Source organism: Hibiscus syriacus, unplaced genomic scaffold, assembly GCF_006381635.1.
Source record: "Hibiscus syriacus cultivar Baekdansim isolate YM2019G1 unplaced genomic scaffold, ASM638163v2 tig00110809_pilon, whole genome shotgun sequence".
In the NCBI taxonomy this organism is placed as follows: domain Eukaryota; kingdom Viridiplantae; phylum Streptophyta; class Magnoliopsida; order Malvales; family Malvaceae; genus Hibiscus; species Hibiscus syriacus.
The window spans coordinates 1405300-1423479 of record NW_024062869.1 but is presented as its reverse complement, the minus strand read 5'-3'; the positions used below and the strand labels follow the sequence as shown (position 1 = coordinate 1423479).

Genomic DNA, 18180 nt, shown 5'->3' with positions numbered 1-18180 from the left:
AACTCCTTCTAATTCATTCTGTACAATTTATGGTGAATTTTCAAAGTTGACTAACAAAATCTGTTTTGTAGAATCTACTGTCCGATTTTTCTGACATTTCCTTGGTTAAAAATTCATAACTTTTATATACACATTGAAATTGATCCCCATTTGTTTTAAACAAAACTATATCGATATATGAACAAATATATAAAATAACCTTGAATTATTTTTATATATTTCTGGTGAATTTTTGAACCTACTGTCAGATTAAAATTCAAATTGTTTTCTTTAACTTCATTCTTAGGTTCTCATCAATTCTACAACCAATTCTTAAAATCTCTTAAACTCTTCAAAACCCATAAAACACAATAACCCCTTCATCAACTCAAGATAAACTTGAACACTAACAATATTATCATGCATATTGGTACCAAATGATAGCGTTTTTAGCATATATCAATTTTCTATTTTCAGTATCTCAAAATCTTAAGGAAATTGCTTGAAATTGAATTGAAGCTTTCTCTTACCTTAGGAGAAACCCACACAGCTTTGGAAAAGAAGATGAGCATGTAAAATGAAATGTTAGATAAATTTCATCTTAATTTACATTTACTCTAAATTTAAATGAATAAAATATTCATTTAGTTGAGATAAGACCAAATCACTCTTAATGAATCTTTATTTACCATAAAACTATGAAATCCCTTATCATATTCAAAGTCAAAGCTGAATTATTTTGACTTTTATTTCCGTAATTTCCCTTAATTTCAAATCTTATGTTTTAGTCACTAAATTCCACTATTTCAGTTGAATCTGAAAAATTGCACATTTCAAACCAAATTTCTCTGATCCAAACTATTAAAATATTTCCAACCAATTTACAACATCCTTTAAATTTTTGTAAAACTCCAATTCGATCCGAATTACCGATTCCTTATCGGCTTTAACCCTTTATAGTTTTTCTTTACTAAAATTCTAAATCCAAAATATGATTTCTATAAAACCCCACTCTCAAGAGTAAACTATCTTTTAATGGAATAAATTTCTTTTTAGGAAATGATCACTTAATTCCCTAAACTTTCCTAATTTTTCACTTTGACCATCAAACTTTCAAATTTACATTTTGGTCATTATCTAATTTTTTGGGGTATTACATGAATGTATTCCCCTTGAACTGGACGCGATGTTGCCATATGGATTGTTCGTGAACCCACCTCAGTACATATCGTAAGGAGTTACGGATGAATGTCTCCCCATTGAAGTTGATGTGACGACACCATGATGCGGATTTCCCATTATGACGTTAAAATCATTACACATTACTGTAATCGGGCTGTCAACTTGATCAATTTGTTCAGCCAGCCCATAGTGGGAGCTTAATGCCTGACCTCGAACATCACGCACTTGAACAAACTTTGCATACGTCTCAATATCGCCGTCTGAATAATTATTTTGAGAATCAGCATTTCAACATCATCATGTTCGATAGTTCGAACGCTGTATAAGTTAATGGCAACAATGATGTTAAAAATTTGTACTGCAACGACGACATTCTTCTACTACTTCCAACATGAACCTTCCTCGAAATCTTCGTTATCAGCTCCTCAAGAGTTATGTTTCTCTTGAATGATATTTTAACACGCTCATTTGATACGAAAACAACGCCGGTTCCATCTTCTCGAATTTCTCCTTCGTAATAAACAATAGCTGAAAGTCGCGCCATTCTTAGAGTTTAAAAGTGCGACAATATTATATCTGCAAAAAAAAAAAAAAAACTGAAACAAACCTAATTAAATAAATATATATGAACGAAAATATAACACAAAAATTTTTACATATAAGCGTAAATAATTTAAATAATATAATTTTATATTATTACCTGCACCGTAAAAATATTTCAACGTATGCTCTCTCTTTCCCCTTGAACTGACACAGAAATTAATTGAAAACAATTACTATAACATTTTTTCAAATTATCATGATAAACAATAAGTATAATAAAAAAATATTATAACAAAGTTACCTTATAACGAAAGATCGAACAAACTTCTGAATTAAATATAAGAGGATTGTCGGGTGTTATTCACTGGTTGAAAGGATTGTTATATTAATTTCTCGGTTGAGTGGGAATTGTGAGAGAGTTTACGGGGAGAGGGCTATTTATAGCCGAGAGAGGATGCTTTAAAGCCAAGAGGTCTGGGTAAATAATGCAAGGTGCGGTCCCTACACCGCGCCTTGCATTATGCATGTCTGATAATTGAGCATATGATAATTGACAAGCGCAACCCCTAACCCGCGCTATAGCCCTACGTGTCGTAAGACGCGCCCCAGAGGTCACGCTTTAAACACGTGTGTCCATGTCAGCGTAAAGCGTACCCCCGTGACGTCATATCAACGTAAAGCTCGCTATAGGAGGGCGTCTTACTACAAAGGATTTTAAATATAGAAAAATAGTCTGAAGAGTGCCTAATAGAGAATATTATAGGATATAGGTGATATTTTGGGGGGGGGGGGGAAACGCCGGTAATTTACGTGTCCGTTATTATTTATTTACAGAAATATTAAATTTTAACTGCGAGTTGAATTTCTGGATTTTTCTTGCTCTACCGAATCATGCATTTTAGTTCTATTGTATTATAATTATTGATTTATTATTAATTTGATTTTAAATATTATAGACCTTTATTTTTTTAGATAATTTATTTTATTCACATATTAAGATTTAAATTATGATCGTTGTTTGAAAATTTTAATGATTTATCTCAATTAGTTAATTAATAGTTAGTAATGGTTAAACCATTTTATTTATGTACATAAATTTTAAAAATTAAAAACCAATCTAAAAGGGTTGGGTGCATGGATGTCAATTTACCAATTCTCCTCCGCATTCTCTTTCCTTTATTTCCCTCCCTCGTCCTTTTTTTTCTTCAGTTTCCTTCTTTCTTTCGAAGAGCATTCCTTGCCCTCTACGTGATTAAATTAAAATGATTACAAAATAATATATGTTTTAAATATTCTCAATTATTTGACAATAAACACTAAATTATCCTACTGCAATCGTTGGTACTCGAACCCGTGACTTCTAAAAATAACAACGATCATTTTAATCACTAAGATAAATTAGTTCATACGAAAAAGAAACATTCAAATAAAAAACAAAAGAACTTTCTCTGTTTGTTCAGTCTGGTTTGGTCATTTTATTAAATTAATTATTAGCAAAAATTTAAAGCAATATCCCGGAGGGAGGAAAAAATATAATTTCATTTCACACACCCATAAAAATATACAAAATTTAATTATAATTCATTAAAAATATTTCAATTTACGCTACTGGAGGGTTGAAGGCATTTCTGGTATATTTATTGAAAAAATTTACAAAATTTCATCTATGTGAATCAGATAATCTAAAATATTACCCTAGATTCATAGACCCTAAATTATAAATTTAAAACTTAACCCATAATAAAATAAATAACATTCAAATATATATTGTATAGACTAAAATGTATAATACATGTATCATATATATTTTTACATTTAGATATAAGATATGAGAATATAACATTTTCAAATCATAGAAGGAATTAAGAGTTTACATTTACATAAAATAAAATCTTGATCTTAAAAAAATCTGTTTATTGGTCATCTGTTTCTCAATGGAAAAGGAAAGGAATAAATGTAATTCGTAAAAAATATTAGCAAACGACGAAAGTAGGCGCTGAAGACAGCGTCAGTCTGGTCTCCATTATTGGAGAGATTAAAATCATTCCAAGTCAATTCAAACTATGTTCTTTTTGTCGTTTTTCAATGATGATCCACCTAACCTAATTATTATTTGTTAGGGTTTCACTAAAGACTCGGCTCCTGCTTGTGGAATGAAATAATTTTTTTGACTAGTTGTAGAACTAATTGAGATAGTTTAATCAACGATAATTTAATTTAAATTTAAAGAAATTGAAAATATTATAAAAATATAATATTTTTGTAGAGTATTATAAAATATTATTTTTTTAATATTTTCGTTTAATTAAAAATGTTATGAAATATTTTTAATTCAACCGAAAATAATAGAAAAAGTTAACATTTTAAGTTTATTCAATTGAAAATATTATGATTTTTATAATATTTTCAATTGCGTTCATTTCTTATCATTCTTTGGTCTTGAATTAGGTTGTCGTACTGATATCCGAATTAATATATGAAAAATTAGTTAAGGGAGTTGTATATAATTTAATAACTCATGCAGTAATTCATCTTTCTTCATTTCTTTAGTTTAAATATATTTCTTTCAATTTTAACAATTTTCTTCCATAAGTTAAACCCATAATCTTCTCCACGAATTACTTTAAATTTAGGGTAAACTACAAAGTTGGTCATTTAATATTTGGGGGTAGATTTCGTTTTCTCTACTAATGTTCCAAAATTTATAAATCAGTCACTAACAGTTTCGATTGATTACAAACTGATCACTCAACATTAATTAACGTTAACTGCTTACATGGTGACCAGTTGGATTTCAAAGCTTTCCATTGATCCAGATTTTCAACCGGTGATCCTTTTTTTTTTGGGACCCGCTCCTTCTTCCCGCTTTATCGTCTCTGTTCTAGAACCATCAAAACCCACTATTAATCCAAAGAAAACTTGTCTTTGTTTACAAAGAAAGCCTCAAGAACATTATAAAAGTGAGAGTTTTTTTTCCCCTTAAAGAATCAAACAAAGAGGGATTCTTGCAATGGGTTGTTTTCTTGCATGTTTTGGTTCCTCCAAAACAGCAAGAATCGAAAACAGAGACACAAGGTTTAACCTCAATCTCAAGTTAGTTTTTCTTTCTGGGAAATTATTGATTTACTTTATATGGTTATTTTCAGTCACATGAAGCTTACCATTTTGAGTTTTTTCCCCTCCCTCAGAGAAATGTTAGTCACAATGCTCAATCCACAGTTTCTTTAGAACAGAGCAGTTTGGGAATGCCTATCAATTCCATTAAAGAAGTCCGGTAAGTAAATTTAATGACTTACTATTCTGTTTGAAATGGTGGGTTAGAATTTCATACATTTTTTTGTTTCGATTTGGGGTCCAGAGATGATAAGGCAGAGGAGCAGCTTGGTTCCGGTTCTAGTGCTAGAAAGGAAGTAACTTTCGATACTAATCTTAACACCTACGAACATGTTTTGATTGATGAAAGTACTGATTTTGAATTGCATAATGAAGAAGGGGAAAATAAATTGAAGGCGAAAGAGGAGAATTTTGGTAAACCAAGGGTCATTCGAGGAGGTAGGGATGGTGATGTTGTTCCCGTGTTGAAGCCTTTTGAAAATCTTGATCAATGGAAAGCTGTGAAATCCAAAGGGCCAACACCATTGAAGCTGCAAAAGGAGAATCTCAGGTTGGAACAAGAAGAGCTCCAGCTTTGGGGTAGCTTGGACCGGTCATTCAGTTTCAATGAAGAAACCTCCATCGTGGCAGTCAACTCAGTCAACCTCAGTCCATGTTAGCACTTGACGCTTCAGGTATTTTTTTTTCACGGCCGTTAACGTTTGAGTGACCTGTTTATAACTAATCGATAATGTTAATAATTGATTTGTAACTTTTGAAATAGCAGTAGGGAAAACAAAAGTTACCCTAAACATTAGTGACTAATTGTGTAGTTTACCCTTAAATTTATGGTGGAGGAAATGCCAATGGTGGGGAATGTTATGAAAAGGAATTAATAAAACTTTTAAAGATATAGGAGAGAATGACGAAGTTTCATTTACGTTGAAAAGCAGGAAAAATAAGGAACCAATGAGATGGAAGGCAACAGATAGACCCACAAGCAATCTCAACCTTCAAAGAAATAATGTGTGTTTTTTATAATTCAGCGTAGATCCTCAAATTAATATATATTTAATTAAGGTATGCCATCAAGTTTAATTTTTATACTTTTTAAATAAAATATATATTTAAACGTTAAACATAAAAAACAATTATATTAAACTATGATGCAAACTAACTTATAAATATTTTTGATAACTACAAAATATTTATTAAAAATATCGTGACCATGATTTTGTTACTTATAACAACCAAAGCTATATCAAATAAAAGAAATGGAAGAAATAAGTGAGGAACAAAAAAGCAATAAAATCAGATTATGAGAGTTTGAGCAAAACTTGAAGCAATTTTCCTCCTCCTCTCTTGTCTTTTGCCCCTTATTTCTTTCCTTTGTTTCTCTGACACCGGCCATAGAAATATCACTTACATTCTTCGTTGTCTTTTGCTGGGCTCTGCAATTCTTCTTATACAAGATACTATTACTTAGATACGAAAATGAACTGTGCATACGCTGAAACTGAGACTTTTTCTGTGAGCATTGGAAACTAAGAACATTTTCATTTGGATCAAAGGAGGAAATTACATGGAGAAAGACGGGGCGGACGGAGGCAGTTGTCCTCCTATAAATTTTAAATTATTATATAATTTAATTTTTTTTATGTATTTTATTGATAATTCGTTTTCTTCCTCTAATATAAGTTCTTTCGATTTTAAAATTTTAACTTTCTTTTGACATATTCTATGGTGTAAAATTTGATTTTGGTGGGATGAAATGAGAACAAAGGAGACAAAAAAACACGTGTCTACGTATGCATTGTTTTGGTGGGTTATATATATATATATATATATAATTAGAAACCGAGTTATTTCTTGTCTTTGCGTATAAAATGTAGAGCTATACCGTGTGACATTCTCTTCATATGTTATACGAGTGTTTGTTCAAAGGGTTTTCCTATAGCTCAGGCTTGTCTTGATAATGATGTGTTTGAATTCAAGTTCATTATGAACCAAACTTAAATAGCGTGTGATCTCAAAGTGTTTATCTTCACCCTTACCTCATTTGCATGAACAACAATTTCATCCAAAATCAAAATATGTTTTTGCAGATTACAGTTGATAAACTTCAATTATCCATGAAATCAGACAATTTAAGCAAAAACAACTTAAACTAATCATGCTTTTCTCTTACTAAAACTTGGGATGGAGCTATGCCGCATTATCCCTAAAGTCGTAAACTACACACGGGACATCCCAAGTTTCCGTTCAAATAGGCGTTGGAGTAGGTAAACTTGCAACACTTGCCCCAATTAGTGCTGCAGATTCATACAAGGCCTTGTGAAGTGCTTTTTTACTCATTGCTTCATTCACTGCATTTCGGGTCGAAATGAACTGTCAGGAGACAATGTAATCAACTGCAGAGGATTCATGAGACTACCAAGAGATTTATGCAATGCTTAGTTTACAGGTTTTCGCTTTAATGCAATAAAAATATTTACTCCGATGTCGTGGAAATATGATCCATCAATTGTCTCGCATAAGTTGTTCAACATCAATGATAGAACATCAGTCAGAATGGTCTAAACTGAAAGTAAGAAAAATACAGATATACCTATCGCCTGGCGTTCCGTCTGCGCCTCTAACCAGTGCTGCTCGAACTGAATGTTATGAAGAGCCTCCTCTAACTTTGATATTTGTTGTATCAGAGGGTCGAAATGCTCTATCAAATAAGCAAGAAAACAACAATCAGTGCACTTTATTAAAGGCTTAGTGTGAGGGAAAAAATACGAAAAAGGCGAAATAAAACACGGGTTACCATCTTTTGCATGCTGATCAAAGTATGAAAAATGACTTTCATGTACATCGAAGTCAACTGTTTCATGATAAGGAGATCTATTACTGAAGCAGAAATGATGGACTCCTTTTTTATTAGCAACGAACTCAAACTTCTCACTTATCTTGTCACGATAATCTTGAATCTGATCGCCTAAAGGTCCCTTCACCTGATAATTACAGCAAGTATCAAACTGGATGAGACTTCGTGAGTCGTGAATTTGAGTTCCTCGACAATTTGACTTAAAATCACTATAAGATTTTATGACCCCATGTACAGAATTGAACTTATTCAGATCAAAACAAAATATTACCAAGTAACACAACACGGGAGTTCTGAGAAAGGAACAACCTAATAGCCTTTGCAGCCGATGGTTTCTCAAAGAGGGAAACTGGGAATCTGTTTCTGGTTCTAGTCTAGGATAACAATTTAAAATGTAAACCAACACTAAACAAACCATGAGAACATTGTTTGGCATGGAAGAAAATAGAATTATGTTACGGGCATAGAATTCCAAGTTCATCCTCAAATCCTATTCACCAACGACTTCTAGTCTTAACCTATATCACCCAAACTCTCCATTTTTCTTTAAATGTCTGTTCTCGCAAGTGTTGACATATATTCAAAACATAGATCTTAACAGTGCCCAAAGGATTCTAAATTGTGCAATAACTGAGCAACATTTAGCGAAGGGGTAAAAGTACACACGACAGAAAAAGGAGCAATGGGATCGGATGTAAGAAAGGGTCATGAAGCTTACCACCAGATCGACACCCTCATGGCTCGAATGCCAACCAGAATCGGCCTTAATGACGACGAATGAGGCATGAATTGTATCCCCTTCATACTTAATATCATGAGACAAGCATTCTTCTCTATCAATCGTGAATCTAATTCCACACACTGCATTTAGGCCGCACGACAAAGCGAGCAATATAACAGCTACAAATTCAAGGAACCGAATTTTCATCTGCAAATTACAATGTCAATAAATCCGAATAATCGAACTTGTTAAACAAATAAAATTGCAATTTTTTAATTCAATCGCATAAATATCAAACTATGGAAAATCAAATACCAACTAATTAATACTTTCTGGAAAAAAAAACTAAGCGAAAACAATGTACATAAAAAGAATCAATGACAAAATAAGAAATCGTAAAGAGTAACACGATTTTCTCTGACAATGTTACTAAATAGAAAACCCTGAAAATTTCCCCCATTGATTTTCCCCTATTCAAATTGACATGATGGGATTATTAAAAATACAAAAAAAGGAAAAACATTTTGACCCCAGAAACATTTCCGAGAAAACCCCAGAATTATTGAAGCAAGAAAAAGATGAATTAGGCTTACAATTGAACGATCCATTAAAAGGAAGGAAAACATTTTCTTTCAAAACAAGATCAGAACTATGAATGTAAAAAAAACAAAATGAATAAGATTTGTAAGAAACTAAGGTGATCATTGCAACAATACAATTTTACCTTTCTGGGTCTTTCTCAATAACTTGCTGAAGAGTTCACAAAAATGCAAAGATTAAATCTTTAGAAGCGTTTGAAGACGCCAACTTGTGACAGAAACGAGTTCTAAAGTACTTTGACGATCGTTTACTGAGGTTGTCGTAAAAGGGTTAATATTGGGTCAGGAAAATAACTTGAATCTTCCGGGTTTCGACCCAATCTAATTTGGATCGGGTCAGAGGGTCCAATTTTATTGGAAGTTCCGGTATATTAAAGCTCAGCATTGAATTTTTTAATCAATTTAAGATGAATTTCATTCATTAATTTATAAAACTGTCGCAAGGATTTAAAGTTTCAGTGTAATTATGCTTAAAAAAATTTAAATAACACAAGTTTGAGGAGTATACAAATCAAGGAGACGATAGGATATGGATATTTTCTATTAAAGAAACTTAAATTTAAATATTGAATATATATATTTTTATTCATTTAATACATGTCAACGTAGACATCAAATGTAAGTGTCTAATTTGTTTAATTTATATCAATAAAAGTGTGAAATACAAATATTCATATGTTATCTCGTGTTGATAACTATTTTGTGTAGTCATATTTTATTTGTAGGGCGTACAATTATCAAATACTTTCAATATACTACCAATAACACAATTTCTAATCTAATAGTTATCGCGACAATATATATTTATCTTGTAAGCTATAGTTACAAGAATTCTGAAATTTACTTAGAAATAATGTTAGAGTTTAAGCTGGAGCTTCAGGCGATTATTGAAACTTAGAAGTATTGCTCGGTCAGTCCTTGCAACAGCTACAATAAGCACAAAAGAAATTTGGGAAGAAATTAGACTCAAAGATGCAAAAGTTTCATGGCAAAATCTGATCTGATATCCCCTCCACATACCGAAACTCAACATCATTTCCTGGATGATTATCTTGGATCGGTTGTCTACCAAAGACAAATTATTTCGATTTGGTCTTGTTACCAATGATACCTGTATCTTTTGCTCTGCAACAACAAAAACTAGGAACCATCTCTTCGCTGAATGCACGAAAACTGCAACCATTTGGAGATTAATTCTTCAACTGTCTAGCTTGAACATAATCTTCTCGACATGGACTGATCTGTTGGAATGGGCATCATCTTCCTGGAAAGGTAAATCACTGATCACTAGAGTATTGAAGCTCTCTTGGGGCACATTTAATTGTACCATATGGGAGGAAAGAAATTGAAGGATTTTCAAAGGAATTGCAGAACTGACAAAGATATTATTAATACTATTAAGGAGATTGTTGGAACTATTCTAAGTAATAGAAATGTTAATAGATTAGATATCATAGATTCTGATCTTTGTACTCATTGGGGTATAAGCTAATTTTGCTGTAAAATAGGATCCCCTTCTTGCTCGTTTTGATTGTGTTTTTTGCAGTAGATCGCTGCTATTTTGGGTAATAAAATTCAAATTATCCCAAAAAAATGTTATGTTAATTAGTTATGTATATGTATTGCATATAATTTTTTTACTGTTGTAACTTTTTCTGTATGATGTTTATGTAATTATGTTGTGTATAGTGTGAAAAGAGTCTTTACAAAAAGATTTCTTTTTACTTTGAAATACATGGCTTTATAATTCATACAATTTATGTGTAAAGATAAATGGATATGACACTAAATATGTTCGGGTTCGATCCCCTGCATCGATGTTTGCTGTTTTTATAACATTTTACGTCATGATTCCCGCGTACTAAAACTGGATTTAAGCTTAGGGGAAACTAACTTCTGGGTCAATTTACAGAGTTCCCTTTAATATCCATAATTGATCTATTATAGAATTAATTAATTTTCAAATTGTAATACTACATTAATAATATTTTTATAACACCAAACATTAAATACTAAATCATGAACTAACCATCTGTGTGACAATTGTCAGTATTTTCATTAGTCAAGACTATAACATGACATTCTCCGTTTCCTTTCTAATTTTATTTTTATGTTTCAGACAATACTGTTTTTTCATCATAAAATATTCTTACATAACAATCTCTCTCTCACTAGTATGCTTTTTCTTGGCTGAGAAAATTTTATTGTCTAGAGTTTGGATTTTTCTCGGTGGGTTTTGATCTCTGAGTTGAAAGATTAAAAGGGTATGTTTATGAAAGAATGAAGAGTGTGGAGATCAAATAAGATGGTCGTGAAGATTTCAAGGGCTCGCAAATAAGATGACATTTTATTTCACCTGTTGACTTGAGATGTCAGTTTTGTCATGTTGTTGAATTCTAGGAAATTTTGAAAGAAATATCTCTCTTCAATGCTGAACTAGGGTCTCACTGGCAGTGGCATGAATTTCTGGGGAAAAACATTAATGCTTCGTGTTCTTTAATGACTTGACATTTTTGGCAAGGATATTTAAGGTATGGCCATCTTCAGTCATATGAATAAATTGAATTGTTTAGTGCACGATGAGGTATTCTTTCTATAAAGAAAATTGAACAAGATATGATTACATGGATTTTCGTTTATTCATCGTTTAATGAAGGACAGATTTATACCATAACTTTCATAAGTGCATAGGATGAACCTTCCTTTGATTTCCCGATGACTTTTGCCGGCCCGGAAATTTACCGATCGAGATTGCCGATTAGCAATTCATATCGGCATGTCTTGTTAAGATTATAGTTCCCTTTATTGATTTGTGGCAACTTATTTTCTTTATATCAACATGTGAATGTCAGAGCGATAGTAAACGAGCAAAACCCCATGGTTGCAATGGGATGCTCAACTGCTACCAACTCTCCGAGAGTGGAGACCGGAGAGATAGACACAAGCGCACCATTCCGAACCGTTAAAGACGCCATCACTCGTTTTGGTGAAAGTGCCTTTTCAGGGGAAAACCACGCCATTAAAACGGCAAAAGCTCGCTCTGCAGAGGTATTGCCGACTCTTGGCCAGTTCTTTGTTCTTTCACCAGGAATGCTGTGTCGAGACGTAGTCGTACCGAACCTTCCGAGTCTTGGACATGATATTATCACACGTTCAAGTTTTTCTTTTACATTGTTATCTCTAATGATTGCTAGTCTTACTGATTTAGGAAATTTATTTGTTGTTGAGCTGCAGAGAATATTGGCAAAGGAGATTCAGCTTCACCTGGCTCAAAACGTGTTGAACAAGTTAAAGGGGCGACTCGAAAATGCCGAGACAACTAAGTCTCAAGTGCTCAAAGATCTTGAAAGGGCTAAAAGAACGGTTGATGAACTGACTCACAAAATCGAATCTGTTAATGATTCAAGGAATTCAGCAATCAAGGCTGTCGAAGCTGCAAAGGATCGGGCTAAGCAGATCGAAGAAACAAATGCTGGTGATCTCAACGGAACGGATGGTGCTGTGAGCCAAGACTTGGAAACTGCGAGGGATCGATATACGACTGTGATTACCAAACTTAATGCTGCAAAACAAGAATTGCGGAAGGCTCGCCGGGATCGTGATGCATCCTTAGAAGTGAAAACGGCTGCTTTGAACGAGGCAAAAGAAGACGGACTTGCAGTTAAGGTTAACAGGGAACAGGTAGGAAAGCTCTCGGCAGAGATTTCGGCTGTAAAGGAATCAATTGGAAAGGTGAAGTTCGCATCTCTTCAAGTACAGCAAGAACAAGCTAAAACTCTTGTCGAAAAGGATAGCCTGAGGCAATTATATAAAGCTAAGCTTGAAGAGGTTGCTTGCTGTAAAGAATGAATTTGATCTTGACCTCGCAAGAAATCTCGAAGCGAAACTGTCTGAAACTGTCTATCAGACTGCGGATTTGCAAAGGCGCATAGAAAATGCAATGGCTTCCGATCAGGAGTCCCTGCAAACTATTACTTCAGAGCTCGACAGTGCTAAAGGATCGCTGCAAAAAGTCGTTGTCGAGGAAAGCTCGTTGAGGAGCTGGGTGGAGTCTCTTACGATTGAACTAGAGAATGCAAAGAAAGAGCATTTGGAACTGAAGGATAAGGAAGCGAAAACCGAGTCCATTGCCGGGAACCTGCATGTCAAGCTTCGGAAAAGTAGATATGAGCTTGAAGCTTCCATTGCAGAGGAATCCAAAACAAGAGGTACCTATGAAGAAATGATTTCAACCCTCCAACAGCTATTGGTCGAACCGGAAAATGCACATCAAGAAGCAGGAGAGATGAAGAAGGAAATCGAGAAGTTAAAGCTGGAAGCTGAAGCCTCAAGAATTGCACTTGAGGGAGCAGAGAAGCAGTTGAGTTTTGCTTTGGAAGAAGCCGAAGCTGCAAAAGCAGCTGAGGCACGGGCGCTTGATGATACTTGAATTATATAGCCGAAATGAAAGTGGCAGTTGCCATGGCTCAGGTAGAAGCAGTTAAGGCTAGCGAAAACGAGGCCCTCAAGAGGTTCGAGATTGAGAAAGAAATCGAAGACATAAAAGTCGCAACTGCAGATGCTCTGAAAAGAGAGATGGCCGAAGCAGCCAAGAAAGTGGTTGAAGGAGAGCTCCAAAGGTGGCACGAGAGGGCAGAAGTTTGCAGCCGAGGCAGCAACTCGGATTCTAGCGAAACCAGCACCACAGCGGTAGTCCTTCCATCTCAAAGAAGTATTCTTCCTAATTTCAGGGCCTCGATCGAAGAATCAACAAAATTAATGGTGAAACCTCCCTCGTATCGGCCCAGAGATGCCTTCGTGAACATTTCATTTAACCGGATCTTTTATCGATGGTTGAAAAACATGTTTGGTTGTTTGTACATCTGAGATATGTGGAATCAAATTTTTGTTACCCTTATTAGTTTGCAAGCAACATTGAGGAATCAAAGTAAGAACAGGTGCTTGCTCAAAGCAGTAATTTCCCCATTAAAACCATGCTTTAGAAAATATTCAGAGGATACTAACAAAAAAATTATCCCAGAAGTAACTATGACTGTAAATACCATGCTTCCTACATATAATTTGGTAAAATTATGTGCTATTATCCACTCTAAGGTGGCATATCGAGTTACACCAGATTAGTCGTCTGCTAGACCCACATCGGGCCTCACATTCAATCCGATGCAAGAAAACTCAGCTATTACATTCCATAATTCAAATATCACAATACCTCTCATTCTAATGTAGGTTGATTAGTTCCTCAAAAATAATGTAGGTTGATTAGCCTTTTCCTGTCAAAGTGCCGACTTTCGATTATCATATTGGCAACAATTTTGTAATCCGTAGTATGTAAAGATCTAATCACCATTTACTTATGGGCCATTCAGTGAGTTGGATGTACCATTTTGGTCTGCAAGCTTCTGGAACTTGGATTTGATGGTGTTTGCCATCTTGGCATCTCTTCTGGATCCGGCTCGGGAAGTCTACATGAACTGATCTCTGTTTGATTGGCCTACCAGTCTCTATAAGTGTAGCTTGTTGCTTTATCTAATCGTAAAGCTGTTAATGGTAGGTGTGGTCTAATGAAAACAATATCTACGGTTCCATTGCTGCTGTTTTCGTAATGAGCCGGAACCTTCCTTGCGACAAAAATGCGGGAGGGATGATAATTCATTATCTGCATGGTTGGAATAAACAAATCAAAAGGTGTAAGAACGAGCAAAAAGCATGCGCCATAAATTTATACGAGAGAATTAAGCGATGAACACCCCATTTATTAAATTAATTTGAGAACCAATTCAGTAAAGCTCTTTTCATACATCATAATGAAAGAGTATGCAAAACCATGAAAGGTGATTTCAATAGGCCATTTGGAAAATCTAGAGGATTAACCATTGAATATGGTTGAATGCAAACTAAAGACATACATACTACAATGCCTGTCACATTATGGGAGCATAATATTTAACAGTGGATCTCCGAGTCAAAGAGGTGATCTTAGCACGAGTGTAAGTGTAAAAGAAACCCGAAACTTGGCTCAGTTAGTTCATACCACCAACAAGCGATGGCATTCAGCCAGTTTGGGATTCAAATCGCAACATCTGCAGCCTATTTCCCTATTTCCAGGCTGAAGTTTCCTTTGTACCAAAACTAAAAAAGGAACGTGTAACTGAAATAACAGGACAGATTGCTGCTATTTGAAAATGAAAACAAGCTTTCAAGAGAGTTTTACGAACTCGAACTGGTGGTTTTTTCTTACGTTGAGTAACTCATCCCGTCCACAACCTTGAAGCACCTGAATTTTCCTCTTTGTCCTTTCTTTCAAGAGAGGTTTAACAGCCTGAAATTTGCAGAAAAGCATTACAAATCTATTTTTAATCGAGTTAGCTGATAGAATGATGGAAATGTAAAAAAAATAGAAACCTTCCAACACGATGAAATATGTATGGCGCTTGACAATATGATGTCTGTCTCTCCGGATAATTCAAGTTATTAATTGTAGATATAGTAGTCAGTAGCTGCATCAACAAGCAACCAATGAAACCAACCAGCATTAAAATCGAAGGATCGGCACAGTAAAGAGCCGAAACTCTTAAGTATTATATTTATTTACTTATATATTTGATTACCCTTCCCTCTTGAGCAAAGAAAACCAAGCTACTACCGCTTGAAAAAAGTTTACCGTAGTAAAAATTCAGCTCAGCAAACCAATTACTTGTAATTAGTTACCCATCTCAGCTTGGGTGGGGGAAGTTTCAATAATTTACAAACTAAAATAGAATTAAACTTCAATGGTATTCATATTTTAATCATGCGCCTTCAAGTATTTCCAGAATTTTCTATAGGGTCTCATACTGATTTGCAGAGTCTGCAGATATCCAACAATGGGATAACAATCGACTAGACAAGGTTCTTAAGTTCTCAGGAGCAAAATTTAGGCTTATCAAAATGGGAATAGATAAATAGGCTCACAATCAAATTACATTGAAATCAGGTGATCGGTTAAATCGTTTGATTAAGGAGAGGAGACTATGAGAAAGATAAAAGGTATAACAGATGGTCAGCAAGAATATGATGTGATAACTAAAACCTTTATTTGGTTCAATGCCGAAAGCTTCACTACTGGTGGAGAAAAATCCAAGGATCCCGATATAATGATTGTGGCATCAATAAGGAATACATTTAGTTATATTCCTTACTACAAGTCTTGACTGGACAAAACGGAATGCTATGATACTATTATACGGTGATTGAGATCATTCCTATATTTATCCTGCAACCACATTTGATGTACAAGTTATCCCAGGGAAGAAAGTTTTCAGAGGCTTTTTCTGGGCTTTCAAGTCATTAATTGAAGGCTTTCATTAGTACAAACGGATGGTTCAAGTGGATAGCACTTTTCTGTACGGCATATATAAACATGTTCTGATGATAGCTGTTGCATAAGATGACAGAAACATCTTCCCCATTGCCTTCGTCATTGGTAAAAATAAGTCCGAGGAAACGTGGAATTTCTTCCATCAAACTTGCGCACTCATGTTATCACTCAAGATGGAGTTTGTATGATCTTAGACTGTTCACCTGGGTTGTTGGCCAATTGACAAACCGGAAGTAGGTGGTCGTCTCCGCATGCATTTCCTGTGTATTGCATACGTCATATTGCTTCCAATGCTATGACGAGGTTCAAGAATAAGAAGATCGAGAAAGAGATTATCAACATGGGTAACTTATTTTTTTCCCCTTCATTTATGGTCTTCATTTATTATTATACTTAAACCTAACTATTTTTCAGGCTACACATTACTACACCGAGCTTCCGTGCAAGACTGAAAAATTTGAGGAAGTATAGAGAGAAGGTTTTAACTTTGCAATTGAAGAACCTCAGGAAAGATGGTCACATGCATATGAAGATTACGGTCGACGTTAAAGTCATATGACAACCAATATTGTTGAATGTATCAATTCATTGCTAAAAGGGACTAGACATCTTCCGGTGACAAGTATTGTTCGGGAAACTTACTTTAGATTGGGTAAAGTATGGGCAGACAAAGGTGCCCAGGTAAAGGCAATTCTCAATGAATGTAGAAATTGGGCTCCAAATCTGGAGAAAACAATGACAAAAATCAAACTCACGCAACATCAATGTATGTTCGTAATTTTGCCAGACTGGAATCTGATTATTGTCTAATCACTTGTTCGCGACATGAGTGTGAAACTTATGCCACATACACTGGTAATTTAAATAGATGATGTGAATCAGATACCCATGCACTCACACGGTTATTGCATGTATGCATGCGAATGTAGACCCATACTTTTACGCTTATGATTGCTATAGCCTGCATACTATGCGCAACATATACATTTGCGAGTTTAAGTATCTCCCAATTGATATATATTGGCCACCTACTGTTTTTGAAGAATAGTTGCCCAATCCACAATTACGAAGGAAGTTGAGAGGTCATCCTGAATCTCCCAAGATATCGAGTGGGTCGATAAATCAATTGCAATTGTATTTCTATGTTATACCGATTTTACAAAATTTATCATATCAATTATAATTTTTCAGTTTTTTACGTTTCATATACAATTGCAAACTATAACATATAACTAAACTCAATTCATACATTTATTTAAAACATTTTTCAACACAATAAGCAACTTTTCCTCTTCTTGACCTCTCAATTTTTACATTATTATTTTTCTCATTCCCATTCCTTTCGATGAGTCGTGTTGCGTGAGCTTGCTAACTCTTCATTCTTCTTCTCCTCATCCTCGTTTTCAACTCCTTTGTTGATCAATAATCATCTTTATTTATTTCACCTACTCTTTATTTGAAGACGAGTTTGAATCCAAATCAATATTAGAGTAATCAGACCCAAAGATCTTCCATAATTACCTTAAATATTTTCCCATAAATACATATCATCTTTATTTATTATTTCACCTACTCTTTATTTGAAGACGAGTTTGAATCCAAATCATCAATATTAGAGTAATCAGACCCAAAAGATCTTCCATAAATTACCTTAATATTCCCATAAATACATATTTGGTTCTCCTATAACTCTATCAACCCATCCAACTTTTATTTATACTTAACATTTGTGAAAATGAATTTTGGAACTTGCCACCTTAATATGACGAGTTCCGGCTACCAGCATATATTTTTCAAATCTAAATGACTATATATTTTAAAACAAATCAAACTT

At 34.3% G+C, this 18180-nt stretch overlaps 2 protein-coding genes and 1 pseudogene across 3 annotated transcripts; 2 read left to right on the top strand and 1 right to left on the bottom strand.

Annotated features, from left to right (window-relative positions):
* The first annotated feature begins 4607 nt into the window (after positions 1 to 4607).
* LOC120141484 lies at positions 4608 to 5707 on the top strand. Of its 2 annotated transcripts, none has more exons than XM_039156337.1 (3): positions 4608 to 4797; positions 4893 to 4978; positions 5063 to 5707. In XM_039156337.1, the coding sequence occupies exons 2-3, from the start codon at positions 4950 to 4952 to the stop codon at positions 5475 to 5477; spliced, it is 444 nt and encodes a 147-aa protein (XP_039012268.1). In that variant the 5' UTR covers positions 4608 to 4797; positions 4893 to 4949; the 3' UTR covers positions 5478 to 5707. The 2 variants fall into 2 exon arrangements, with proteins under 2 accessions (XP_039012268.1, XP_039012267.1); XM_039156336.1 differs by having other exon boundaries at positions 4631 to 4779.
* A 1245-nt stretch (positions 5708 to 6952) lies between these two features.
* LOC120141500 (transmembrane emp24 domain-containing protein p24beta2-like) lies at positions 6953 to 9010 on the bottom strand. Its single transcript, XM_039156347.1, has 5 exons — positions 8984 to 9010; positions 8388 to 8597; positions 7610 to 7796; positions 7406 to 7513; positions 6953 to 7163 (listed from the first exon to the last, which is right to left on the bottom strand). Exons 1-5 carry the CDS (start codon positions 8996 to 8998, stop codon positions 7060 to 7062), a joined length of 624 nt encoding a protein of 207 aa, XP_039012278.1. The 5' UTR covers positions 8999 to 9010; the 3' UTR covers positions 6953 to 7059.
* Positions 9011 to 11866: 2856 nt separating this feature from the next.
* On the top strand, positions 11867 to 13682 carry LOC120141425 (annotated as a pseudogene).
* Positions 13683 to 18180: the final 4498 nt, after the last annotated feature.

Excerpts from the sequence above, each read along its gene's own strand:
- LOC120141484 (XM_039156336.1), top strand. The coding sequence starts at position 4,732 with ATGTTTTGGTTCCTCCAAAACAGCAAGAATCGAAAACAGAGACACAAG. Across the intron at positions 4,780-4,892 it reads ATCGAAAACAGAGACACAAG|AGAAATGTTAGTCACAATGC; the intron begins GTTTAACCTCAA and ends CCCCTCCCTCAG. Across the intron at positions 4,979-5,062 it reads AATTCCATTAAAGAAGTCCG|AGATGATAAGGCAGAGGAGC; the intron begins GTAAGTAAATTT and ends TTTGGGGTCCAG.
- LOC120141500 (XM_039156347.1), bottom strand. Across the intron at positions 7,797-8,387 it reads ATGAGGGTGTCGATCTGGTG|GTGAAGGGACCTTTAGGCGA; the intron begins GTAAGCTTCATG and ends TGTAATTATCAG. Across the intron at positions 7,164-7,405 it reads GACGGAACGCCAGGCGATAG|TGAATGAAGCAATGAGTAAA; the intron begins GTATATCTGTAT and ends CCCGAAATGCAG.